This window comes from Microcaecilia unicolor, chromosome 4, assembly GCF_901765095.1.
Source record: "Microcaecilia unicolor chromosome 4, aMicUni1.1, whole genome shotgun sequence".
Lineage (NCBI taxonomy): Eukaryota > Metazoa > Chordata > Amphibia > Gymnophiona > Siphonopidae > Microcaecilia > Microcaecilia unicolor.
The window spans coordinates 276,637,815-276,662,568 of record NC_044034.1 but is presented as its reverse complement, the minus strand read 5'-3'; the positions used below and the strand labels follow the sequence as shown (position 1 = coordinate 276,662,568).

Here is a 24,754-nt window from a genome sequence, read left to right as displayed (position 1 = left end):
CAGCTGAATTAATGTACAAGATACAGATCCTCCTTTCAATTTGCAAGGTTTAGTATGCCTTGCAATAACTGTAGTGAAATAGAGCCCTCCAGCATGAATGTTCTAAAGAGTGTACAAGAAACAAAGACACCAATTACAGAACTGGCAAGCTCTTAACATCCTTTGTAGAGGTGTTCTATTCCAATCCATACAAACTTTGAGAGCTGATTAATCAAATATTTTTTTTTGTCGTGGAAACAGATGGGGAAATGAGTTCCTCAACAATATTATCTAGAATAATTTCCTAATGAATCGGCTCTGGTTTTCAAATGCTAACTCCAGAATTTTCTTATTGAGAAGCTCTTAGAATATTTTGAAACAGTAGCTGAAAAATAATAGCACCTCAGACTCATAACCTGCAGCCAGATTATCAGCCTTGTGCAATCTGTACTCTTCAGAAAGCTATTAAACACTAAGGGGCCCTTTCACTAAGCCGCATAGGTGCCTACCAGCATACAACACGTGTCAATTTGGAACTATCACCCGGCTACGGCGTTGCCTGGGCAGTAATTCCATTTTTTACGCATGTCCGCTATGTGCGCTGGAAAATATTTTTTATTATCCAGTGCACGGCACTAACCAGGCGGTAATCGGCATTCTACGCGTGCTGACGATTACCGCCCGGTTAACGCATGAGACCTTACTGCTAAGTCAATGGGTGGCAGTAAGGTCTCAGACCCAAATTGGACGCACACCAATTTTTATTTTGCTTCATGTCCATTTTCGGCAAAAAAAAGCATTTTTACAGGCGCGCTGAAAAATGGATCTGTGTGCATCCAAAACATGCACCTACACTAGCGCAGGCCATTTTCTAGTGCACCTTAGTAAAAGGACCCCTAAGGAATCCATCTACTGAGCTGCACTAAGAAATGGACTTACCACATCTTTACACGGGACTTTCCCATGCAATAAGCCCATTTTTGGCGTGGCCATCAAAAAAGACTTTCTCGCTTTGTTGAATATATGACCATATGTTAATGCTAACGGTAGTGTATGGCCATAGAAAAAAAATTACCAAAGGAGCATTACCACCTCCTATTTAGATGTGTAAATGGCTGGCATTGAGGAGTGGCCTAGTGGTTAGTGCACTAGGCGTTGATCTTGGGTTCAATTCCTGCTGCAGTTCCTTGTGACCTTTGCCATGGCATGTCACTTCACAGATTATGAGCCCTCTAGGGACAGAGAAAGTACCTGCATATATTGTGTAGTTGATGGTTGAGAAGATTATAAATGCCTACATCACAAACTAAATTGTGTGCCTTCCCAATGCTGTAGTCTCTGTAGCTTTATTGACCCACTAATAGATGATGAGCTGTTTCACATAGTTTTGTATCTCATTACCTCTGTCGTATAGAGTTCATGTAAAAACTCAAGTGTATATGTGTTTACTATATCAATTAATAATACAGGCATTTAATACAAATTACCACTGGCAATAGCATGAATGCACTTTAGTACATTGGCTGTTACATTTTTTAAAAAAAGAAGGCAATAGTAGGCCAAAGGTTTTGCAAAAAATCCACAAGAAAAATTTCTGGCAGTTTTGAAAAAGCAGATCATACGCTTAAGGATGTAATTTCCATTAGCATTTGGAAGGGTAGAAGAATTCACTGAAAAATACTACGACAGCAAAACCTTTTTATGTCCGAGTCCATATAGAGGGTAATTCTATAAAGTTGGTGCTAAGATGTATGTACAAAAAAAGTGGAAATGGGGAGGGGGGAAAGGAGAAAAATGCCCGTACACAAAATATCAAACCAAACAGAGAGGGTGGACCAATGGTCTTTTCAAAGTGCCAATCAGTGGACTCCAGTGGACAAAAAATAGTTTTCAAGTCTGCTGCTACAAGTGGTTCACTGTATGAGCATTTGTTGTTAATGCCCTTTTTCAGGGTTTTTTGATCTGTTTCAATAAATTGCTATTTTTTTTGTCCTTTGGAGTCCATTGATTGGGGCTTCAAAAAGACTATTGGTCCACCCCTACTTTTTTCTTTTAAGGTTTACGTACCGGTTGCATGTATAAATGTTTAAAATACTACCCCCTATTTAAGTGGCTAGGAATGGCTCCTGGCCGACTAAATAGTGCTTAATCAGCTATTCACGAATATTCGGCAGGAGATAGCCAGCTATTTCCTACTGAAAATTCCCAGTCAGCACTTTGCTACTAGCCGGCAGGGGCGTAGCTACGGGTGGGCCTGGGTGGGCCCAGGCCCACCCAGTTTAGCCTCAGGCCCGCCCAAAAGAAGATCCTTACCCTCTGCCATCCCTTCCGCAGCGCTTCTTTTAATGCTGTCGTGCACTGTCTCCCACCCCCACGGCGGCGCTTACATTTCGCTATGGCGCTGCCTGCCAGCAACTCTACAGATGCGTCACCGACGTCCGACGTCCTGCTCCAGGGCCTTCCGCGTCCAGCCTCCGTAAACAGGAAGTTACATCAGCGCATCACAGGGAAGGTCCCGGAGCATGACGTCGGATGTCGGTGACGCATCTGTAGAGTTGCTGGCAGGCGGGCAGCGCCATAGGGAAGTGTAAGCGCCGCCGCGGGGGTGGGAGACAGTGCACGACAGCATTAAAAGAAGCGCTGCAGGGGTGCCCGGCTGGCTCAATCCGTCCTCCTTTTTCTGAAGCCATATGGTAACCCTACACGGTGGGAGAGGGTGAGGAAGTCAGGGTGCTGGCCCAGGAAGGGGAGGGGAGGGAAGAGAAGGGTGAAGTGTGCTGGACTTGCCAGGGGCAGAGGGTTGGAGGGAAGGGAGAGAGGTTTGGTATTTGCAGAGGGGAGGTTGGTTGGAAGGAAGGGGAGAGGTTTGGGATTTGCAGAGGGGAGGTTGGTTGGAAGGAAGGGGAGAGGTTTGGGATTTGCAGAGGGGAGGTTGGTTGGAAGGAAGGGGAGAGGGTTGGGATTTGCAGAGGGGAGGTTGGTTGGAAGGAAGGAAGGGGAGAGGGTTGGGATTTGCAGAGGGGAGGTTGGAGGGAAGGGGAGAGGGTTGGGATTTGCAGAGAGGAGGTTGGAAGGAATGGGAGAGGGTTGAGATTTGCAGAGGGGAGGTTGGAAGGAAGGGGAGAGGTTTGGGATTTGCAGAGGGGAGGTTGGAAGGAATGGGAGAGGTTTGGTATTTGCAGAGGGGAGGTTGGAGGGAAGGGGAGAGGGTTGGGATTTGCAGAGGGGAGGTTGGTTGGAAGGAAGGGGAGAGGGTTGGGATTTGCAGAGGGGAGGTTGGTTGGAAGGAAGGGGAGAGGTTTGGGATTTGCAGAGGGGAGGTTGGTTGGAAGGAAGGGGAGAGGGTTGGGATTTGCAGAGGGGAGGTTGGTTGGAAGGAAGGGGAGAGGTTTGGGATTTGCAGAGGGGAGGTTGGTTGGAAGGAAGGGGAGAGGGTTGGGATTTGCAGAGGGGAGGTTGGAAGGAATGGGAGAGGGTTGGGATTTGCAGAGGGGAGGTTGGAAGGAAGGGGAGAGGTTTGGGATTTGCAGAGGGGAGGTTGGAAGGAAGGGGAGAGATTTGGGATTTGCAGAGGGGAGGTTGGAGGGAAGAGGGGAGGTTGGAGGGAAGGGGAGAGGTTTTGGATTTGCAGGGGGTGTTGGAGGGAAGGGGAGAGGTGCTGGATATGCAGGGGGGGTGGAGGGAAAGGGGAGATGTGTTGGATACACAGAGGGTTGAAGTGAAGGGGAGAGGTGCTGGATATGTAGGGGGGCTGGATGAAAGGGAAAGAGGTGCTGAGCACGTAGGGGGGGAGCTGGATGAAAGGGAGAGATATGCTGGACATGTGGGGGGGTGCTGAAGGACAGGTGCTGGATATGCAGATGATGGCTGAAAGGAAAGCAGACAGATGTGGACCTGCAAGGAGGGCTGGAGCGAAGGGAGAAAGGTGCTGGACCTATGGGAGGGGTTAGAGGGAAAGGAGAGAGGTGCAGGGAGAAAGAGCCAGATGCATAAGGGGAAGGAAAGAGAGGAAGAGAAGCTGGTTGGGGGGTGGGATCAGAGAGGAGAGGGACACATTGGTGTGGAGGAGGGAGAAAGGGGACATAGGGAAGTATACAGATACAGAAGGGAGATGATGGGCATTAGGTGGGAGCATGGGGACAGGAACACAAATGTGAGATGCTGTATGGGGATGGCACATGGGCACAGAGGGGTAATGCCTGACAAGGGGGGGGGGCGGGGATATGGAATAGAGATAAAATGCTGGACACTGGAGAGGGGGGTATATGGACACAGAGGGGGGGGGGAGAGATACCAGACAAGGGGGAGAATAGGAACACAGAAGGGATATGCTGGGCATGGGGTGCATAGGTGCACAGAGGAATGATGATGGATGAGGGGATATGAACACAGGGGAGATACTGGACAAGGAAATATAGGAAAACAGAGATGGGAGATCGATGATGGACATGAAGAAAGAAGAAATGTCAAATAGGAGACACTGGCAAATGAGTTAAGAGAAGACAGAGGGAAGGAGAAACCAGAGACTGGGACCAATATGATTTGAGAAAAAATGACCAGACAACAAAAAGGTATAAAAAATATTTTATTTTCAATGTTGTGAATATAACATGTTGGATTTGAAATGTACATCTTGCCAAAGTTGATGTTAAACATGGCTGGGGTCCAGGACAGAAATCTAGGAAAGGACCCCAAAGTCCATTACCAGGCTGCGCCTTCAGCTTCCAGCATGCAGGCTTTCTCTGGCCAAGGAACCAAGCACAATTGCCCTAGTTGCATCCCCTAACACCATCCCTGGCATGTGCCATCTTTATATTTTGCACAGAAGCAAATGCCTTTCTTTCTTGTTGCTCTGATGTTGTGCTACATGCAAGGTCTAGTTTCTTGGGGTTTCCTTTAATTTATATTTCTAGAGTTTGTGGTCACTTATTCTGTATTTGGCATTTGTGTCTTGTGTGTGTGACTGAGGTATTCTGTTAGCATGAAGTTTCCATGTAGCATTCTGTAGTATTTTGGCTTGTTCAGCTTTCCTGATAAATGTATTTGTATTTTAGGGCCTTACTATAATATTTAAGGCACTTCTTTTTCATAGTTAGGATCTTTGTTTTTGGAAGTTAGTGTTGGCATGGTAGATTTGCTCTAGGTTCTGAGTGACTTTTGTTTTATAGATATTTTTAAAGTTAATTTATAATATGTCTGTAATTGAGATTACACTAGAAAACAAAATTTCTTTGTATGATGAGTTTTATGGAGAATTGTCCTTGCTGTGCTCTGTATCCATTGTTGGTGGAGAGCCAGGAGGTTCTCTGGATGCAGAATGTGTGGCTCAATGGGGCTGAATAGTGCAGTCTGTTGTACTTCCCTTAGCTCTCAATTGGCCTGCAGCCACTGAAGCCTGCACTGCAACCCTCATTGAAGTTATGGGGAGTGGGGTAGGGACAGAGCATGGGTGCATCAGGTTGCTGTTTTTTCTCTTTCAAAAAAGTTGGCAACTCTAGTGCCCACCCATCCAACCTGTTGGCCCACCCAAAAATTGTCTTCTGGCTACGCCACTGCTAGCCGGTTATATCAAGCGATATAACTGGCTATCTGCTAATATTCAGCACATCGCTGGCTAAGTTTGTCAGCCAAATTATGCCACCAAAATAGCAGACCTATCTTTGGCCAGTTTAAACTTAACCGGCCAGCGCTGAATATCGGCTTGGCCGGTTAATTTTAAACTGGCCAAAAATAAACCGGATATTCAATGCTGGTCATCGGAAATGGCCCGGTATTCAATATCCAGGCTCACCAACATCCGTGTCAGTTAGCCAGGCTGCCTCCCGCGGTCTGAGTATTGGCTTCCTAGTATATATATATATGCATGTATGTGTTCACGTATACAAGTACAAGAAGGATATGTGCCTAATCGCTATTTAATAACTATGCACATATCTCCAATAGCATGTACTTTGCAGGTGGGCACACATATGGGTGAAGTCTGGGCAGAGCACAAAGTTACACACATGGAGTAGATTCTATAATATGGCACCTAAAAATTCTGCATGGAAAAAAAATATGCCTATCCTGCTTATAATCGAACGAGAAAAACGCCCAAGTTCCGACCTAAATCGGGTGATGGACGTTTAGCTCACAAAAACGAATAACGCGGTATAATCGAAAGCCGAACTTGGACGTTTTCAACTGCACTCCATCGCGGAAGCGTACAAAGTTGACAGGGGCGTGTCGGAGGCGTGGTGAAGGCGGGACTGGGGCATGGTTATCACCCGAACAGAGATGGGCGCCTTTCGCCAATAATGGAAAAAAAGTATGCGTTTTTAGCTAGAATTTAGGGCACTTTTCCTGGACCCTGTTTTTTCATGAATAAGGCCCCAAAAAGTGCCCTAAATGACCAGATTACCACCAGAGGGAATCGGGGATGACCTCCCCTGACTCCCCCAGTGGTCACTAACCCCCTCCCACCACAAAAAAAATGATGTTTCACAACTTTTTATTTTCACCATCAAATGTCATACCCACCTCCCTGGCAGCAGTATGCAGGTCCCTGGAGCAGTTGTTAGGGGGTGCAGTGGACTTCAGACAGGTGGACCCAGGCCCATCCCCCCTACCTGTTACAATTGTGCTGCTTAATGCTTATTAGTCGTCCAACCCCCCAAACCCACTGTACCCACATGTAGGTGCCCCCCTTCACCCCTTAGGGCTATAGTAATGGCGTAGACTTGTGGGCAGTGGGTTTTGAGGGGGATTTGGGGGGCTCAACACACAAGGGAAGGGTGCTATGCACCTGGGACCTCTTTTACCTTTTTTTTTTTGTTTTTGTAAAAGTGCCCCCTAGGGTGCCTGGTTGGTGTCCTGGCATGTGAGGGGGACCAGTGCACTACGAATCCTGGCCCCTCCCACGAACAAATGCCTTGGATTTATTCGTTTTTGAGCTGGGCGCTTTCATTTTCCATTATCGCTGAAAAACAAAAACGCCCAGCTCACAAATTGTCGAATAAAACATGGACATCTATTTTTTGCAAAAATACGGTTCGATCCGCCCCTTCACGGACCCGTCCTCGGAGATAAACGCCCATGGAGATAGACGTTTTCGTTCGATTATGCCCCTCCACATGTATTCTCTAAAGTACACCTAAATTTTATAGAATAGGCTTAAATTTCCACACGAAATATAGAATTACGCCGAGCACCACTCTATGCGACCACATTTAGTCACAGCCGTTTGCGCCATTTTTACTTTGCGTAAATCCCAATGCCTAACTTAAGCGCAGAGCTTGTGTATTCTATAACAACATGCATAGATTTTAGAATCACCTATGCCCCATCCATGGCCATGCCCCCTTTTCAACTATGTGACTTAGAATTTACATGCACCACGTTACAGAATACACTTAGAGGCCTTTTTCCAGAGCGGGGCTTACTGCTCGCTGTTCCAAGACTACCGCCGACCCGATGCAGCCATCGGCAATAGTCCCGACCCTAACGTGCACCATTTCAAGAGGAAAAAGAAAACCCCTGGAAATGGCTTACACAGCAGTAACCTGGCGGTAATCGGGCATCGCCGTGCACTGCCAGGTTACCGCTGGGTTAGTGCGGGAGCTCTTATCGCCACCTCAGTGGGTGGTGGTAAGGGCCCCCATTGCATGGCCACATGGTAAGAGTTCTCTTACCACATGGCCATGTGTGCCTGGGGTCATTTTACCTGCTGCAGTAAAAGGGCCCTGGCGTGTGGGAAAAACAGCCCCCACCACTAGCGCAGGTCCCTTTTTCAAACAACTTGGTAAGAGGACCCCTTAGTGAGTTGTGTTCATAAATCTCAATTAATGGCAATTAGTGCTGATAATTGCTTGTTAACATCCAATTAACAGTGCTGATTAGCTAGTTAACCAATTAAGTTATGCACATTGTTATAGAAGATGTTTCAATTTCCGTGTGGAAATTAAGGCATGATATATAGAATGCTGGGGATAATTTATAGAAGACTATGTTATGTGCATATCTCTGTAACATAGGCTCACACATTTACCCCCAGATTCTATATATGGCCCCTAGATATGGGCGCTCAAATATGAGTGCACTGCCAAGATGTATGTGCATCTTAATTGGCTAAAAAGCCATTAACAAGCAATAATTGGATGATAACAACCACTTATTGACGTTAACTGGCATTGATTGGGATTTGTGCATGAATCTGGCTGCATGCTATTCAGTAACACCAAGCTCCTAAATCCCATAGAGCACAACTCAAGAGGGGTCATGGCCATGGGAGAGGCATGGGCAGGTCAGGGGCATTCCAAAAAGTTGTACATGTTGTTACTGAATAATGCCTCAGCGTACCCAGCTTGGGTGCCAGCAGGTGTAAGTCTGGCACCAGGTTTTGCAGATGTAAGTCTGGCATCCAAAGTTAGGGTGCAGGAATAGGCACAAAGCATGGTTTTCAAAAGGACATGCACCTTTTATAGAATCGTGCTTAGTGTCCATTTTTGAGCGCTGTTTATAGAATCTGGCTCTTAGTTCTATGGCTGACCTCAGTGTCCATATGCGCATATCTACCCGGTTGTGCTAGCATTTTATATTGGAAAGTTGACATCTACTATTCTTTGTAGAATACACGCTAATCAAGTGCCTTCTTGATGCCTATATATAGACAGATGGTTATAGAATTACCTGTACAATGCTTTCAGGAGCAGGCTTTTGTTTGCACAATTTAATCTTTCCCCTTCCTGAATTTGCAGGAAGTTGAATCCTAGGATAAAACATTCACATTTTGAAATGTGCAAATGAACTACAGGAATTATGACTTTTTTTTTTGCCCTGCTTTTGCCTGAAACTCCTTGTTTATAAATGTTTTTATAAGAGAGCTATAAGCTATTCATGAACCAAGCACAGGTCTTGGTGCTGTGCTATTTGAATGAATGCAAAATTCTCATTTACAAAAAGAATTGCTTAAAAGGCTATACAATTAAGTAGCCCCCATTATCAAAAGAATCTAGCTACAGGCATCAAATAGAAGCCGTTTTTTAAAATCATGAATGCTGGACTTAAGAACAGTCAATAAAACTCAGGCACTTAGTCCAGCACTACAATAATATTGTGTGATTTTTCTAGCTGTATATCCTTCATCACATCCAAGGTAAATTGCTTCAGCTCTTGTGGGTTTTTAGAATGGCTGTTTTATTCAAAAATTAAATCAATGATGTAATTTAACAATCAAAGCCTAATCTGAAAAGATTTGGAGCAACTCTAAATTTTCATATATAGAGATAGATAGACATATATAATCAGACTATGTTTCTTTCTTTCCCTTAACCCACTCCCCTTCAAGGACGTAATTCTAACACTCCAAGAAAAGCTTTCTATCAAGTGTATTGAACATTTTTCACTGATGCTGGAGCAACAGTCTGAAGGATCAGGAACCAAACTTCTCCTGCTTCATGAACAGGAGACGCTAACTCAGGTTTGTTGCACATCACAACTGACCTCAGCATATATACTTGGAAAAGAGTGGGAGCAGAAAGTCCTAAAATCAAATCAGTGTATTTATTAAAATAATATGCGTGCACATTTTGGACTATTCTGAAATCAAATGTGAAACAGATATGACCATTGCATCTATCCCAAGTATAATAACATTTCCAGGAAAATGGAAAAGGGAAATTTGAACAAATCTAGTATTGTGTATTTGTTTTTCTGAACATATATCTATAATGTTACAGTTTGATTACAAGTGTATGTTCTATGTTGAAATAATCGCAAAAATAACTGAGTTAGGAAAAAAGACGAGGAGACGACATTGCACAAATCACTGAAGTGCACAAGGCTGGAGCAAAACTGCCAAAAAAGCCAAGGGATGCAAGCTTAAGAATAAAAATCTTCATTATGTACAAATTAATAAAAAGAACCCAACAACGGTCATGTTTCGGCCTCACACCTGCATCAGAGGTCATATATTGAATGAGATACAAAAAAGTGCAACACACAGCTCATACGCACAAGCTTAGTGCAAAATGAAAACCAAATAGATAGGTCAGTATGCCTTTTACTTCATACTAATGGCTCCAAAACACAGGTTATACATAATAAAGATTTAAATTCTGGAACTTCCTTCCTACGTTCTTTTTGACGTCTTTGCCCCTGGGTTGTTCAGTAAAATAATTGAGAAAAATTCAAGTTTTAAAAGCTATTATGAGTTTAAGGGAATGCTGTCTGATTTAAAGATGTCTGAATAGCTGGATGATATGACATTAATCCTTTGCAATGACCCAATTTTACTAACTTGACTATACTAAATATGAATGCCAACTACTTGAGTTTTTAAGAATGTGGCATAGCCATGGTCAGATTTATATTATGTGCACCCCTAGGTATAAGAGGTCCATCTTCTTCAAACCTCTTGCTCACAGAAAGAGGGGGAAAGATTATTCTGGTAAGGGTGAGGTTTATGTCACTTACTCACTCTGGTCCCATCAGCTAATCCACTCAGGAACCACATGACACTCAGAGGATTTAAAAGAACAGGAACATTTATTAACTTAACTGATTGGTCTTCTTACAGTCAACTGTAATTCATATTGCTCTCCAGGTGATCATAAGCAATAATACATATCTGGGCTAATTCACATGCTTAGCCCTCATACCTGTCCTGCAGCTCAATCAAAACCCAGAGCAGAGTTCTGTTGAGCAACAACACATCACCTTGGGCACTGAAGTATGAGGTACCAAATAAATTCATAGTTTACCTATTTTATTTAGTATCTACCTGAAGTCTTTAGTTGAGCTGCTTTGGTTAAGTTAATAAATGTTCCAGTTCTTTTAAATCCTCTGAGCATCATGTGGTTCCTGAGTGGATTAGCAGATGGGACCAGAGTGAGTAAGTGACAATAACATGCAGTGCCTCTCGAGCCCCTTCTAACCCGTGATAGCAGGACCGGGTTAAAAATACTAATTGGGAAATATGACCCTCCCCCCCCACACACACACACCTAAAATCACAGATCAGGAATCTTGGAATACTGCTAGACTCAACACTTACTTTGATCCTGAAAATTCAACCTGCTGTTTCTATCACCTGCAGCAACTATGAAATCTCTCTACATATATTGAAAAGATGAATCTGACCACTGTGGCCCATGCTCTGATAATGTCACAGCTGGACTACTGTAATGCCCTGTCAAACCAAAAAGAGTTGCATCATCTCCGACTAATTCAGAATGCTGCAGCATGACTAATAGAGGGCTGCAAGCTGTGTGAACACATCATACCTTTCTTGAAAAAGCTATACTCGTTACCAACTTACAGAGCCAAATTTCATTGATTTTCAAGTTCCTCAGATAAAATGGGCCAGGGTACCTAAAAAAAATGTCATCCCTCTACACACCGTTGAGTCCTCTAAGGTCCTCTCAAGGAGCGTCACTATCTGTACCCTCGTCAAAAGAAATTGCATGATGTGATACCCACCAGCGAGTTTTCTCAGGAGTAGCCCCACACACTCATACTCAATCGCAGAAGGGCTACACCTAACTGAAGACTTTCTCTACTTCAGGAAGCAGGTGAAAGCATGGCTCTTCTCCCAAGTCATTAATACATGTGGTGACTGTCCACTCATTTTGCACCTGGACTTTCTTGCTACATACCCTGTAACTTAGACTAGTTGCTATTCAACTCAGTGGCGTAGCTATGGGTGGGCCTGGGTGGGCAGAGGCCCACACATTTTTGCTTCAGGCCCACCCAGTCTAGTGGTCCTCAAAGCACCTCGTTGGCAGTACCTCACGCCTCTCTCTCTTGCCCTCATGGCAGCTGCCCGTCTCTCTTTACATTCCCCACCCCGCCCCCATCATGTAAAGTTTATAGTATTCTCAGCAGTTAGGGGAGATCCGTAGATGAGATAAACCTTATGATCTTTGTCTCCTGCTACACTCTTTTGCTCTGAGTAAGAACATTTTAAGCTTTTCTTCTTGATATTCTACCTCAGGTGACTCAGAGACCAGAATCCCATAAATCGAGATGCCTATTTAGAATAAGCTTTGTTCCAAAGGATCCGATTGACCTGTTGAGGAGAGATCCAGTTGCTTTTGAATATCTCTATGTGCAGGTAAGTGAAATTGTTATCACTTTTGGTTATATGAGGTCTGAAAACTAACCCTCCTGTTTACTAAGCTGCGCTATCCGGTGGTGGTGTGCTAATGCCGACGCAACCCGTTCACTTTGAATGGGCTGTGTCAGCATTGCTGCACGGCAGCTGCTAGCACGGCTTAGTAAACAAGGGGGTAAGATTTCTTTTCCAATTTGCAAATAGAGAGAATAAAATGACTGTTATTAAAAGGAGTATTTTCAAAGCACTGAGACTTTCAAAGTTACACAGTGTTAGGATGTTTTCAGGGCAATTCTATGTCTAGGCATCTGGTAAAAAAGCCTATTCTACAAAGAAGAGGTTCTCAATCCAGTCCTCAGAACACACCAAGCCAGTCAGCGTTTCAGGATGTCCACAATGAATATGCATGAGATAGATTTGCATACACTCCCTCCATTGTATTCAAATCTATCTCATGCATATTCATTGTGGATATCCTGAAAACCTGATTGGCTAGGTGTGTCCTCAGGACTGGGTTGAGAACCCCCTGTTATAAAACAATGGCTGGTGTAAATTTTGGCACCTAACTATTGTCGACTGCAGAAATGCAAGTACTGTATTCTATAACTGCACACCTAAATCCTGGGAACACCCCTGATCCACCAATGCCTCTCTTGGTCATGCCCCCTTTGGAGTTGCATGTGAGATAAGCTAGGCACACAGGTTATAGAGCAGATCCACATGCAGCTACTAATGGCTGCCAATCAGTGCTTGTTAATGACAATAATTGATTATCACCTATTAAGCCTATTAGTTTACATGTAGATCTGTGATCCACACCCAAAATTGTGCACCCAATTTTTGGGCGACCTATTCAGAATCCAGAAGATATTGTCTGCACCTTCAATTTAGGCATGATTTATTCAGATTTGGGATAGTATTTTATAAAGACACATGGAGGGGCATAATCGAACGGGGGGTGCCCATCTATAAGGGCGCCCATCTCTAAGGACGGCACCGCAAAAGGGCGGGGAAACCCGCATTATCAAAACAAGATGGGCATCCATCTTTTGTTTCGATAATACAGTTGGGGACGGCCAAATTTCAACATTTGGGTCGACCTTAGAGATGGGCGACCTCGGTTTTCCCTGATAATGGAAACCAAGGACGTCTATCTCAAAAACAGTCAAATCCAAGCCCTTTGGTCATGGGAGGAGCCAGCATTTGTAGTGCACTGGTCCCCCTCACATGCCAGGACACCAACCAGGCACCCAAGGGGGCACTGCAGTGGACTTCACAAATTGCTCCCAGGTGTATAGCTCCCTTACCTTGTGTGCTGAGCCCCCCAACCTCCCCCCCAAAACCCATTACCCACAACTGTACACCACTACCATAGCCCTTATGGGTGAAGGGGGGCACCTAGATGTGGGTATAGTGGGTTTGTGGTGGGTTTTGGAGGACTCACATTTACCACCACAAGTGTAACAGGTGGGGGGGGGATGGGCCTGTGTCCACCTGCCTGAAGTGCACTGCACCCACTAAAATCTGCTCCAGGGACCTGTATACTGCTGTGATGGACCTGAGTATGGCATTTGAGGCTGTCAACAAAGTATTTTTAAACGTTTTTATGGTGGGAGGGGGTTAGTGACCACTGGGGAAGTAAGGGGAGGTCATCCCCAATTCCCTCCGGTGGTCATCTGGTCAGTTCAGGCACCTTTTTGAGTCTTGGTCACAAGAAAAAAATGGACCAAGTAAAGTCGGCCAAGTGCTCGTCAAGGATGCCCTTCTTTTTTCCATTATTGGCCGAGGACGGCTATCTCTTAATCACGCCCCAATCCCGCCTTCGCTACCCTGCCAACACGCCCCCGTGAACTTTGGCCATCCCGCGATGGAAAACAGTAGCGGATGGCCAAAATTGGCTTTTGATTATGCAGATTTGGCCGGCCTTGCGAGAAGGACGCCCATCTCCCGATTTGTGTCGAAAGATGGGCGTCCTTCTCTTTCGAAAATAAGCGTGATAGGCATTTGATTGCTAGACCTGTGCCACTCTCCGTGTGTCCTTGTTGTTTTAACATGAAATTGAGGATATTGCTAGTTAGGATCATTTATACAGATATTGTTGACTCCTGAGGCAGGTGCTTCTGCACAGAAATGCAGATCTGCATCGAACTCCCTTTTCGTAGTTTTTCAAGGTAATAAATAGAAATAAATCTAGATATAAAAGGGTTAATATATATATATATATATATATATATATATATATATATATATATATATATATAATGTAAGGTTTTTTTTACCTTTTTAGGGAGCTGCTTTTGGTTCCTCAGGGTAGCAGAGGCAGTCTGAGGCATCTCGGGGTCCATTTAGGGGGTCCAGAGGTGGTCCGGGGCCAGTTCAGTTTTTTATATTTTTTTCTTTTTTTGTTGGGACCCATTTAGGGGGTCCAGGGCATTCCTAACCCATTTTGGGTCATGTCTGTGTTGATCACTGATGGCTTGTGGCTTCAGGGAGATCCTGGGCAGGAGCTGGAAAAATTTGCGACCAGCCACGATGCTGGCTGGCCACATAAACATAAAAAATAAAATAAAATTATGTCTATTTTATTGGACTAACAATAAAGTTTTGATTAGTTTTTTAAGGTAACCCTTCTTCTTCAGATCAGAAATAAGTAAATGTTGCCAAATATCAGAATATTTAAGTGAAACACAAAAGCATTCCAATGACAGTCTCACAAGAAGAGGGTGAGAAACAGGGAGAGCTAGGTGGATGAGAGACAGGGAGAGATGAATGGCTGATAAAAGAGTGACAAAGCAATAGAATTTTATGGTTTATAGTGGGATAGAAAGCCCAGATCTTTGTTAAGTCCTGCCTGGTGGGTGTCAAAATATTTAATCATTTTGACTTCAAAGGTCTTATGTTCCTGGATTGTCTTAAAATTTCCTTTTAGTATTCTTACCATAAGATCACTGATGCAGTGTTCTGGTTTTGTAAAGTGCTGTCCCATAGAGGTGGCATCCTGGTTGGCATTGGAATGTTTAATATTGTGTCTATGTAAATTGAGCCTCTTCTTTACCATCTGGCTTCTTTCTCCGATATAGCACCCTTCTTCACACTTTTTGCATTGAATGATATATACCGCATTTGAGGATGAGCATGTGAAGGATCCCCTTATGCTAAATGTTTTTCCATGTGACTGACTGGGATCCTGTGAGATGTGTTGGCACTAGGTATATTGCAGGGATGTGTGCCACTCTCTTCTTTTTAAGGTTGTATTGGGAGTTGTGAGACTGTCTTTGGAATGCTTTTGTGTTTCACTTATATATTCTTATTTTTGTCAACATTTGCTTATTTCTGATTTGAAGAAGGGGGGGTTACCTTTGAAAGCTAATCAAAAATGTATTAATTAGTCCAATAAAAAGGGTATCATCTTATTTTCTTTTCTCTGTTTTACTTTATTTCTATTTATTATCTTTAAAATGTACTACCTCACCACTTTAGTTTTTCAATAAATTCTTCCTATTTTTACTTATCCTGGTGTTGGTTTTTGATTGGTCCTCCTCTATCTTTTCTTTTTGACTTTGATCACTGTGTTATAGGAATATCTTCATTTTTGTGTTAATTCCTTATAAAATAGGCACCTTCCTGCCCTATTAATCTAAGTAATTTTGTAAAGTCATTTTTGTGCACACAAGCAAATCTATATGTGCAAAATGCTGCTTATAAAATTGCCCCTGCAATGACAAGAACACATGAGTACATTTATGTGACTTAGGTATGGGTGTGCTTGGGAGCAGAGTTTGGATGGAGCATGGATGGAGTCACAATTTACGCTCACACTATTTTACATCTTCCCAGGCAGGTGTAAATTTCCATGGCTTCATTTTAGTCACAAATTCTTCATCTTTTGTAGGGCAATTTTATAAAGACACACGGAGAGGCATTTAAAAAAAACGTCCAAGTCCAAATTAGGATGGTTAGCTCATTATGTTCAAAGAAAACATCCATCTTAGAGCCATTTTCAAACAAGAAAAATGACTGGGTTTTTCCTTTTGAAAATGGCTCTAAGTTGGACTTGTTTGCACAGAAAATGTCTAAAATTAAAATCCACTTTCCAAACTGACACGTCCAATTTATAAACACTAAGAAAACAGGCACAAGAACGTCTGGCTGGCATCACCATGAGAGAAATGGCCACATAGATGAACATTAAAACCTGAGGGGCAGCCTAGTGGTCAGTGCAGTGGACTTTAAGCAATGGCACCCAGGTACAATTTCCCCTATAACTCCTTTATTTTATATTATGAACCCTACCGGAACAGAATAAAACCTACTGGGGCTGATATTAAAAACACAGGAGGGAGTCCAGCTAACTCCCACAGTCAGTGGCAAAACCAGAAATTCAATGCCAGGCCGTATCCGGCAACTGGTATTGAATTTCCAGGGGTTTTTTAGCTGCTAAATCATAGCCAGTTAAGCCATCATTCATTGGATGACTGGCTAAGTTATATAGAGGGGCATAATCGACCAGAAACGCCTATCTCCATGGGCGTTAATCTCCGAGAACGGGTCCGTGAAGGGGCGGAGTGAACCGTATTTTTTAAAAAAAATAGACGCCCATGCTTTATTCGCCAAGGTGTGAGCTGGGCGTTTTTGCTTTTCACCGATAATGGAAAATGAAATCGCCCAGCTCAAAAACGAATAAATGCAAGGCATTTGTTCGTGGGAGGGGCCAGGATTCATAGTGCACTGGTCCCCCTCACATGCCAGGACACCAACCGGGCACCCTAGGGGGCACTTTTACAAAAACAAAAAAAAAGGTAAAAGAGCTCCCAGGTGCATAGCACCCTTCCCTTGGGTGTTGAGCCCCCCAAATCCCCCTCAAAACCCACTGCCCACAAGTCTACACCAGTACTATAGCCCTAAGCGGTGAAGGGGGGCACCTACATGTGGGTACAGGGGGTTTGGGGGGGGTTGGACGACTAGTAGCATTAAGCAGCACAATTGTAACAGGTAGGGGGGGGATGGGCCTGGGTCCACCTGCCTGACGTCCACTGCACCCCCTAACATCTGTTCCAGGGACCTGCATACTGCTGCTTGGGAGGAGGGTATGACATTTGAGGGTGAAAGTAAAAAGTTGTGAAACATCATTTGTTGTGGTGGGAGGGGGTTAGTGACCACTGGGGGAGTCAGGGGAGGTCATCCCCGACTCCCTCTGGGGGTCATCTGGTCATTTAGGGCACTTTTTGGGGCCTTATTCGTCAAAAAACAGGGTCCAGGAAAAGTGCCCTAAATTCTAGCTACAAACGCATCCATTATCGGCGAAGGGCGCCCATCTCTGTTCGGGTGATAACCACGCCCCAGTTCCGCCTTCACCACGCCTCCGACACTCCCCCGTCAACTTTGTCCGCATCCGCGACGGAGTGCAGTTGAAAGCGTCCAAAGTTCGGCTTTCGATTATGCCGCTTTATTTGTTTTTGTGAGAAGAACGCCCATCTCCCGATTTAGGTCGGAACTTGGGCGTTATTCTCGTTCGATTATAAGCAGGCTAGTGGCCAAAGTTAGACCTGCTAAACTTAGCCAGTCAGCCAATGAATATTGGCACTAACCAGCTATGTCACATGACATAGCCAGTGACCGGGCCAGTCGCTAAGCGATAATATTCAGCCAAGATAGCTTTAGTCTATTTAACTGACTAGGAGCTGTTTCTGGCTGGTTAAATAGTTTTAAATATCGGCCAGATTGTACCTAACAGAACACCATTACAGTAGCCTTCCACCCTGCAAGTGTCTCCTATATTTAGGTAAAATAGGTAATTTAGTGGTATCGGAGTGCTCATAATTTCCACCACAAATGTACTATGTGGAGTGGGATTTGGCTGCACTGACCACTAGGCTACTCCTGGGAGCTGCTTGCTGCTCTGTTGGGCATATGCTCATAATACCTGATGCTGTCAGAGCACCTGGTATCCCCTTTCAGTTTCAGTTCTTAGGGGGGGTGGCAGGGGGACAGCATCAACTGGAGGATTAAGAAGGGATCAAACCTTAATGCATCCAGTGGTCATCTGGTCATTCAGATGATCTTTTTTTTTTTTACTTGGATGTAATTGAAACAGGTCTAGACAAAAATGTACTTCTTATAGATTTGGATGGTCTTTCTGTTCCATTTTCACTGATTTTAAGCCACCCTAGTCCAGCTCAAAACATGCCCATAACATGCCCCCTTGCTATTTGGACAAGCAGTGAAAATCATCCAGATTCTATTTTTGACAGATGTATGTGTTTTTGGCAATTTTGCAATGTTTATCTGTTTCAAAAGTGAGCACCATAGGTATTACACCTATGGCCCTTATTTTAGAAGCATCTCCAAGTGTAAATAGCATGATTTACATTTGAGATTTATCTATGCATGTAAATGCCATTTTAGAAAAGGAGCTAATTACATTTGGTGCTCACTATGTTTACTTTGCTGGGAGACATGGTGGAGCAGGGAAGGGAGTTGTTTGAGTGGACCTAACCTATCAACATGGATTCTTCATCTTACAAGAGGAATCCACATGGATCAAAAAACATCTAGATGTTGGCATTTACACCTGCTCTCAGGCACAGTAAGTGCTTGCTTTAAGGGGCAGGTGTCAGTGGCGAGATCCCTCAGCATTGATTCCCTCCAATCACCGTTGCCTTCTGCCCCCCTTCTTCCCAAGGCATCTAAATTCCTCCCTGAACCCCTCTGCCCAAACAGCCATCCTCCTCAACATATCTGATTCTCCCCAAAACATTCAATCCCATCCAGGTGTGCCCCCCCCCAGCAGAACTTGATTCCCATCTTGAGTCTTACTGATGTCCCTGGTACCTAGTAGGAGGGGGGAAGCCTCATAGGGGGTTTATTGTTGTCAGGGAGGTGTCAGATGGGGATTTTCTTTTTTGGAGGGGGTGTGCCCCTGGGCAGATCAGATAATTTTGGACGCAAGAGATCAAACGTGATGGGGCGGTCAGGAATTAATTTGGATACCTTGGGGAAATAGAAAGAAATTAAAAGTCCAGCAGAGATCAGGGGGAATCGATGCCAGGGGATGATCAAGGGAGGAATCTGGTGCTATAGGACCTTGGACAAAATGTAAAGAAGGAGCAGAGATTTTAAAAGTTGCTTCCACACTCGTGTGATAGGGTTTAATTGCTTTTTCCTCCACATGTAGCTTGTTTAAAATTGCTACTCCCACTGGATGTAGAAAGCAATCAATGTGCAGTCCTTCACCTACTGTACAAGAGGCTCTGGGTTTGGCAGAGCCTCTTATCAAATACTATGGGAATTTTCCACATCCCAGTGTGGACATCTAAATTCTCCTCTCCTCATCCTATTTAAAATATACACTATCTCCACATGTCTTATAAAATAGGCCCAAAATAGACATCTACTTGCCCTTCCAATCTTGGCAACCTCTTATAAAATTATCCTCAAAATGGGAGAACCCTTTAGTACATCGGGCCCACTGACAGGGAAACATGGAAAAGCTTTACCTGCGCTGCAATTACTTTAACTACTTGTATATTTGTGGTTTTAGTAAATAGCAAACTTCAGTTTGTAGGGTTTTCAGTTCAGCATCTTTCATGAACTCTTTAAACATGTCTGAATCTTTAATATACCTCTTATAACAGTCTTTACATCACATATGTATTCACTATTGATACAAATATGCTTACCTATCATGAGAGATTCTGAATTCTGATTTGTCAGTGAGATTGAAATTTCTTAGACTTTTATTAGTTAATAAATATGTTCAGTGAAATTTCCTATTTGATCTATGCTGAATAGCTAAAGCCACACACTGCCAGCAGTTTTATGGCACGCTGCTGTGCTGCTTTCTTTTTAAATCACTGCTTACAGTAGAGAGGAAAGTTAATTGCAAAGCTATTCAAGTTACAATGTGTAATTGCATTTTTTTACTCTGTAGCTTTCTCAGTAAGTAACTTAACTTGTAATTAATTTGTATTTCATTTGCTAAGTGTCATAAAGTGTAGCAGGTAACATGCCTAAACTTGTCTTGTGAAAAATCTGTCATGCTGTTTGTACTTGCATATTTCCAAATTTAAAAAAAAACATGAAACCCAGATTATATGAGATTCAGCTACTTAAACCTGCAGAGACCTGAAGTTCCTACCAAAATGTTCAGTGGGAATTACACATTGTACATAATTGTTTTGTCCTTGGATTGACCAAACAGCCCTTAATTGGTGTTTTGTGGTGTCAAGCACAAGACCTGGATTGCACTAATTTAGGGCTTCTTAAACTTGCCCTGGCGACCTCACATCCACTTGGGCTTTCATCAGGGCAAGATGTAGCATAAGCAAACTAATGACATGCCTAAGGCCCACATCTTTACGAGGGGCTCTCTCAGGTGTTCTTATTCAGTTATTCCCAAAGAAGATTTTGTTTTGCCCTATATAGTAAGCATAGGTGTTGCTACAGGGAGGCAAGTGCCATCCCAAAAAACTGCCTTGTTACCTCAATCAGAACCAGCACCTGTAAACTGGTCTCACTAGGGCTGTGGCTCTGGTCCCAGCAACAGCAGCACCGAGCTACACAGCAGCTCCTTCAGTTTTACAGAGGTGGAGAGGTGCAAGTTAAACCTTCTGTTTGAACCACGGCACTCCACCTACAAAGCCCTAAGGAGCTCCAGCAGCATCTGTTTTAACCACATGGTTGAACCATTGCTGTATGAACCTTGTAGGGATCCATACAGGAGACATATAGTTCAAAGAACAGGTTTGACTCCTGTGTTCCTGTACATGAAAGATAGAAGGAGATGCTGTGTGACTCAAGGAAGGGGAAGGGGTGCAGAAGCTGGATAGGACTCAGAGAGGGAGGAAAGGGAACAGAACAGAAGAATTGCACTTGAAAGAATTGGGACTTGGTGATTGAATGAGTATTGGAGAGCCGAGAGCAGAGCGTGGAATTATACATGAGAAATTTGGGGAATTTGAAGGGGAGATGGGAGGGTTAGGGAACGTGAGACTGATGGGAATTTGGAGAGGATAGGTATGAATGGGGGTGGTAAAATGGGCTGAGAGTATAAGTGAGGGGGTAAAATAGGGGGTAAGAAAATGGGAATGAAGAGGTTCAGTCTGTGTGAAAAACCTGGAGTACTGAAGATCAATTGAGAAGCATTGAAAAAGAATGGGGTTACTGTGAAAAGGTAGGGGAGAAGTAGTCTCTGAAGGGGCTGTGAGGGTGAAAAGGGGGTTTAAAAAGATGGTTAAAAAGAGGCAATAGGAGATGGAGTAAAGGGTAAGAGATAGAATGGCCTGGAGACAAGCGAAGGATGGAGAGACAGGCCAAAGGTGGCCCTTGACACCCATAATAAAAATACCCAGGACTAGTGGTCTCCACATCTGCAGAATCATCAAACAAAAATCTGTCTGCTTTAAACAAAGTATCTGGCAGTGGAAGGAGCATGGGCTAGCCCTGGGGTGATAATCACGATTGAATATGTTTTGTATGGTAAGTTGTAAGGGGAATAACTCAATTGTCAGGAATATAGAGGGGCATAATCGAAAGGGGCACCCAAGTTTTCCTGAGGACATCCTCGCAGGATGTCCCAGCGAAGGGGCGTAGAAACCCGTATTATCGAAACAAGATGGGCGTCCATCTTTTGTTTTGATAATACAATTCGGGACGCCCAAATTGCAAAATTTAGGTCGACCTTAGAGATGGTCATCCCCGATTTTCGGCGATAATGGAAACCGAGGACGCCCATCTCAGAAATGACCAAATGCAAGCCCTTTGGTCATGGGAGGAGCCAGCATTAGTAGTGCACTGGTCACCCTGACATGCAAAGACACCAACCGGACACCCTAGGGGGCACTGCAGTGGACTTCATAAATTGCTCTCAGGTGCATAGCTCCCTTACCTTGTGTGCTGAGCCCTCCAACCCCCCCAAACCCCACTCCCCACAACTGTACACCACTACCATAGCCCTTAGGGGTGAAGGGGGGCACCTACATGTGGGTACAGTGGGTTTGTGGTGGGTTTTGAAGGGCTCACATTTACCACCACAAGTGTAAAAGGTAGGGGGAGGATGGGCCTGGGTCCACCTGCCTGAAGTGCACTGCACCCACTAAAATTGCTCCAGGGGCCTGCATACTTACTGCAATGGACCTGAGTATGATATTTGAGGCTGGCATAGAAAAAATATTTTTTAAAAACATTTTTGAGGGTGGGAGGGGGTTAGTGACTACTGGGAAAGTAAGGGGAGGTCATCCCCAATTCCCTTCAGTGGTCATCTGGTCATTTAGGGCACGTTTTTGTGGCTTGGTCATAAGAAGAAAAGGACCAAGTAAAGTTGTCCAAGTATTTATGAGGGACACCCTTCTTTTTTCCATTATCAGTCGAGGACACCCATGTGTTAAGCACGCCCCAGTCCCACCTTCACTATGCCTCCAACATGCCCCCGTGAACTTTGGTCGTCCCTGGAACGGAAAGCAGTTGAGGACACCCAAAATTGGCTTTCGATTATGCCAATTTGGGTGATCCTGTGAGGACGCCCATCTTGCGATTTGTGTCAAAAGATGGGCGTCCTTCTCTTTCGAAAATAAGCCTGATAGTGTTTGTGAAACAGAACTGGAGAGTCAGGGTTTATGTTGAGATTCTGTCCAATTCTGTAGAGAATCCAGACTCCATTCTCACACAGAAGAAATTGTTGAATGATGCTGTCAGTTATAATGATGGTCTCCATAGCAGGAAACTGACTGGAGGGAGGAGGGTTTCTTTATTCATAGAAGGCTGTGGTGATTTATATTGCTAATTTAAAAATGGGGAGAAGAGGAAATTTCACTTTGGCTTGGCCCCTGTTGCCACTCCAAATATTTCTGCTGGCAGAAAGAGAGTTTAAGGTTTGGTGCTCATAGAAATCTGTTTATTCTTTCTCCACACCCCATCCCCTTCCCCTACACTATGCACCGTTCTTCAGTCAGGAGAAAGCAAGCAACACATTTCACTTGCTGCTTCCTTCTCTCCTGGTTCTCCTCTGCTTATTTGTGGAAGTTTTAAAATATGTTTATGTTATGATGACTCGGGCTGCACATACTGCAGTGGGACATGTTTATGTTTATCCACCCCTACCCTAGCTGAGATACTATTTAACCATCTCTCTGACCTCACATGCAACTTTCTTCAAATCAATCACTTTACTTTCTAATTCTTCCTACTTTCTTACTCATCTATATGATACAACTTTGCCTTACCCCTCACTACCAATTATAATGTTCTAGTACACGTGGAGGGGCATAATCGAACGCGAACGCCTATCTCCATGGGCGTCTATGTCCGAAAGCGGGTACGTGAAGAGGCGGGACAGACCGTATTTTCAAAAAAATGGACGTTTTTCAGCTGGGCATTTGTTTTTTTTAGCGATAATGGAAACTAAAAATGCCCAGCTCAAAAACGTCCTAATCCGAGCCATTTGGTCATGGGAGCGGCCACGATTTGTAGTACACTCGCCCCTCTGACATGCCAGGACACCAACTGGGCACCCTAGAGGTCAGTGCGGTGGACTTCAGACAACGCTCCCACATGCATAGCTCCCTTACCACGGGTGCTGAGCACCAACCCCCTCTCCCAAAACCCACTACCCACAAATGTACAACACTACCATAGCTCTTAGGGGTGAAGGGGACACCTACATGTGGGTACAGTGGGTTTTGGAGACCTCCCATTTACCAGCACAAGTGTTACAGGTAGGGGGGAATGGGCCTGTGTCCACCTGGCTGAAGTGCACTGCGGTACCCACTAAAAGTGCTCCAGGGACCTGCATACACGCAGGCCTCTAGGACTTGTTGCTGCTATATAACATTGGCACAGCAGTTGACACCTGAAGACTAATCTCTCCGAAAACGTCCTTTATTGGAATAAGCACGCTTACTCACAGTTAACTGCAGATCAGAGATTGTGCCCCACTGGCAACGAGTCTCCCTGGTACTGATTAGCAGTAGGTCAGAGCTGGCAGAATGCTGTACAATGCCCTCTTTCAGCCACATTCAAGGTAAGAACTAAGTTCTATAACATGGCTAATACGTGAAAGGGATCTAAAACTGGCTTACAAAAATGGCCACTACCTCATGGACTACCGGAAACAAAACAGGGCACACTCTAACCCAGTAACCATGGGGTAAAGCACCATGGGAGTAGAGCCTACCAACTACCAACATCGTGAGCATTTAACACAAGCTAGTGGAATCACGGAGCCCAATACCCTACACCCACCACAATGCATTGCTGATGTGACTCTGCAGTGCGCATAACAGAAAAGATGTCACACTCACCCGAGAGCCACATCAGAACCAGGGAAAGGCTGTCAGAGGATAAAACACATTCTGTTGTCATGGAGGTGGGTACGGCATTTGAGGCTGGCATAGAGGCTGGAAAAAAAGTTATTAAAGTGGGGGGTTTTTTGGTGGGAGGGGGTTAGTGACCACTGGGGGAGTCCGGGGAGGTCATCCCCGATTCCCTCCGGTGGTCATCTGGGCAGTTGGGGCACTTTTTTGGGACTTGTTTGTGAAAAAAAAGGGTCCAAAAAAAGTGACCCAAAATCGCGGTAAAAAGGCCTTTTTTTTCGATTATCAGCTAAAGACACCCATCTCTCCTCGGCCGATAACCACACCCCAGTTCCACCTTCACCACGCCTCTGACACGCCCCATCAACTTTACCCA

General features: G+C 44.3%; 1 protein-coding gene across 3 annotated transcripts in view; it reads left to right on the top strand.

The window, feature by feature from the left end:
- FRMPD4 (FERM and PDZ domain containing 4) overlaps nt 1-24,754 on the top strand; it is a 474,706-nt gene that overhangs the window by 408,280 nt on the left and 41,672 nt on the right. For all 3 annotated transcript variants that reach the window (XM_030201595.1, XM_030201596.1, XM_030201597.1), the window contains 2 exons: nt 9,305-9,436; nt 11,951-12,070. In XM_030201595.1, the coding sequence (XP_030057455.1) occupies nt 9,305-9,436; nt 11,951-12,070 (252 nt within the window). The remainder of the gene's footprint in view (nt 1-9,304; nt 9,437-11,950; nt 12,071-24,754) is intronic.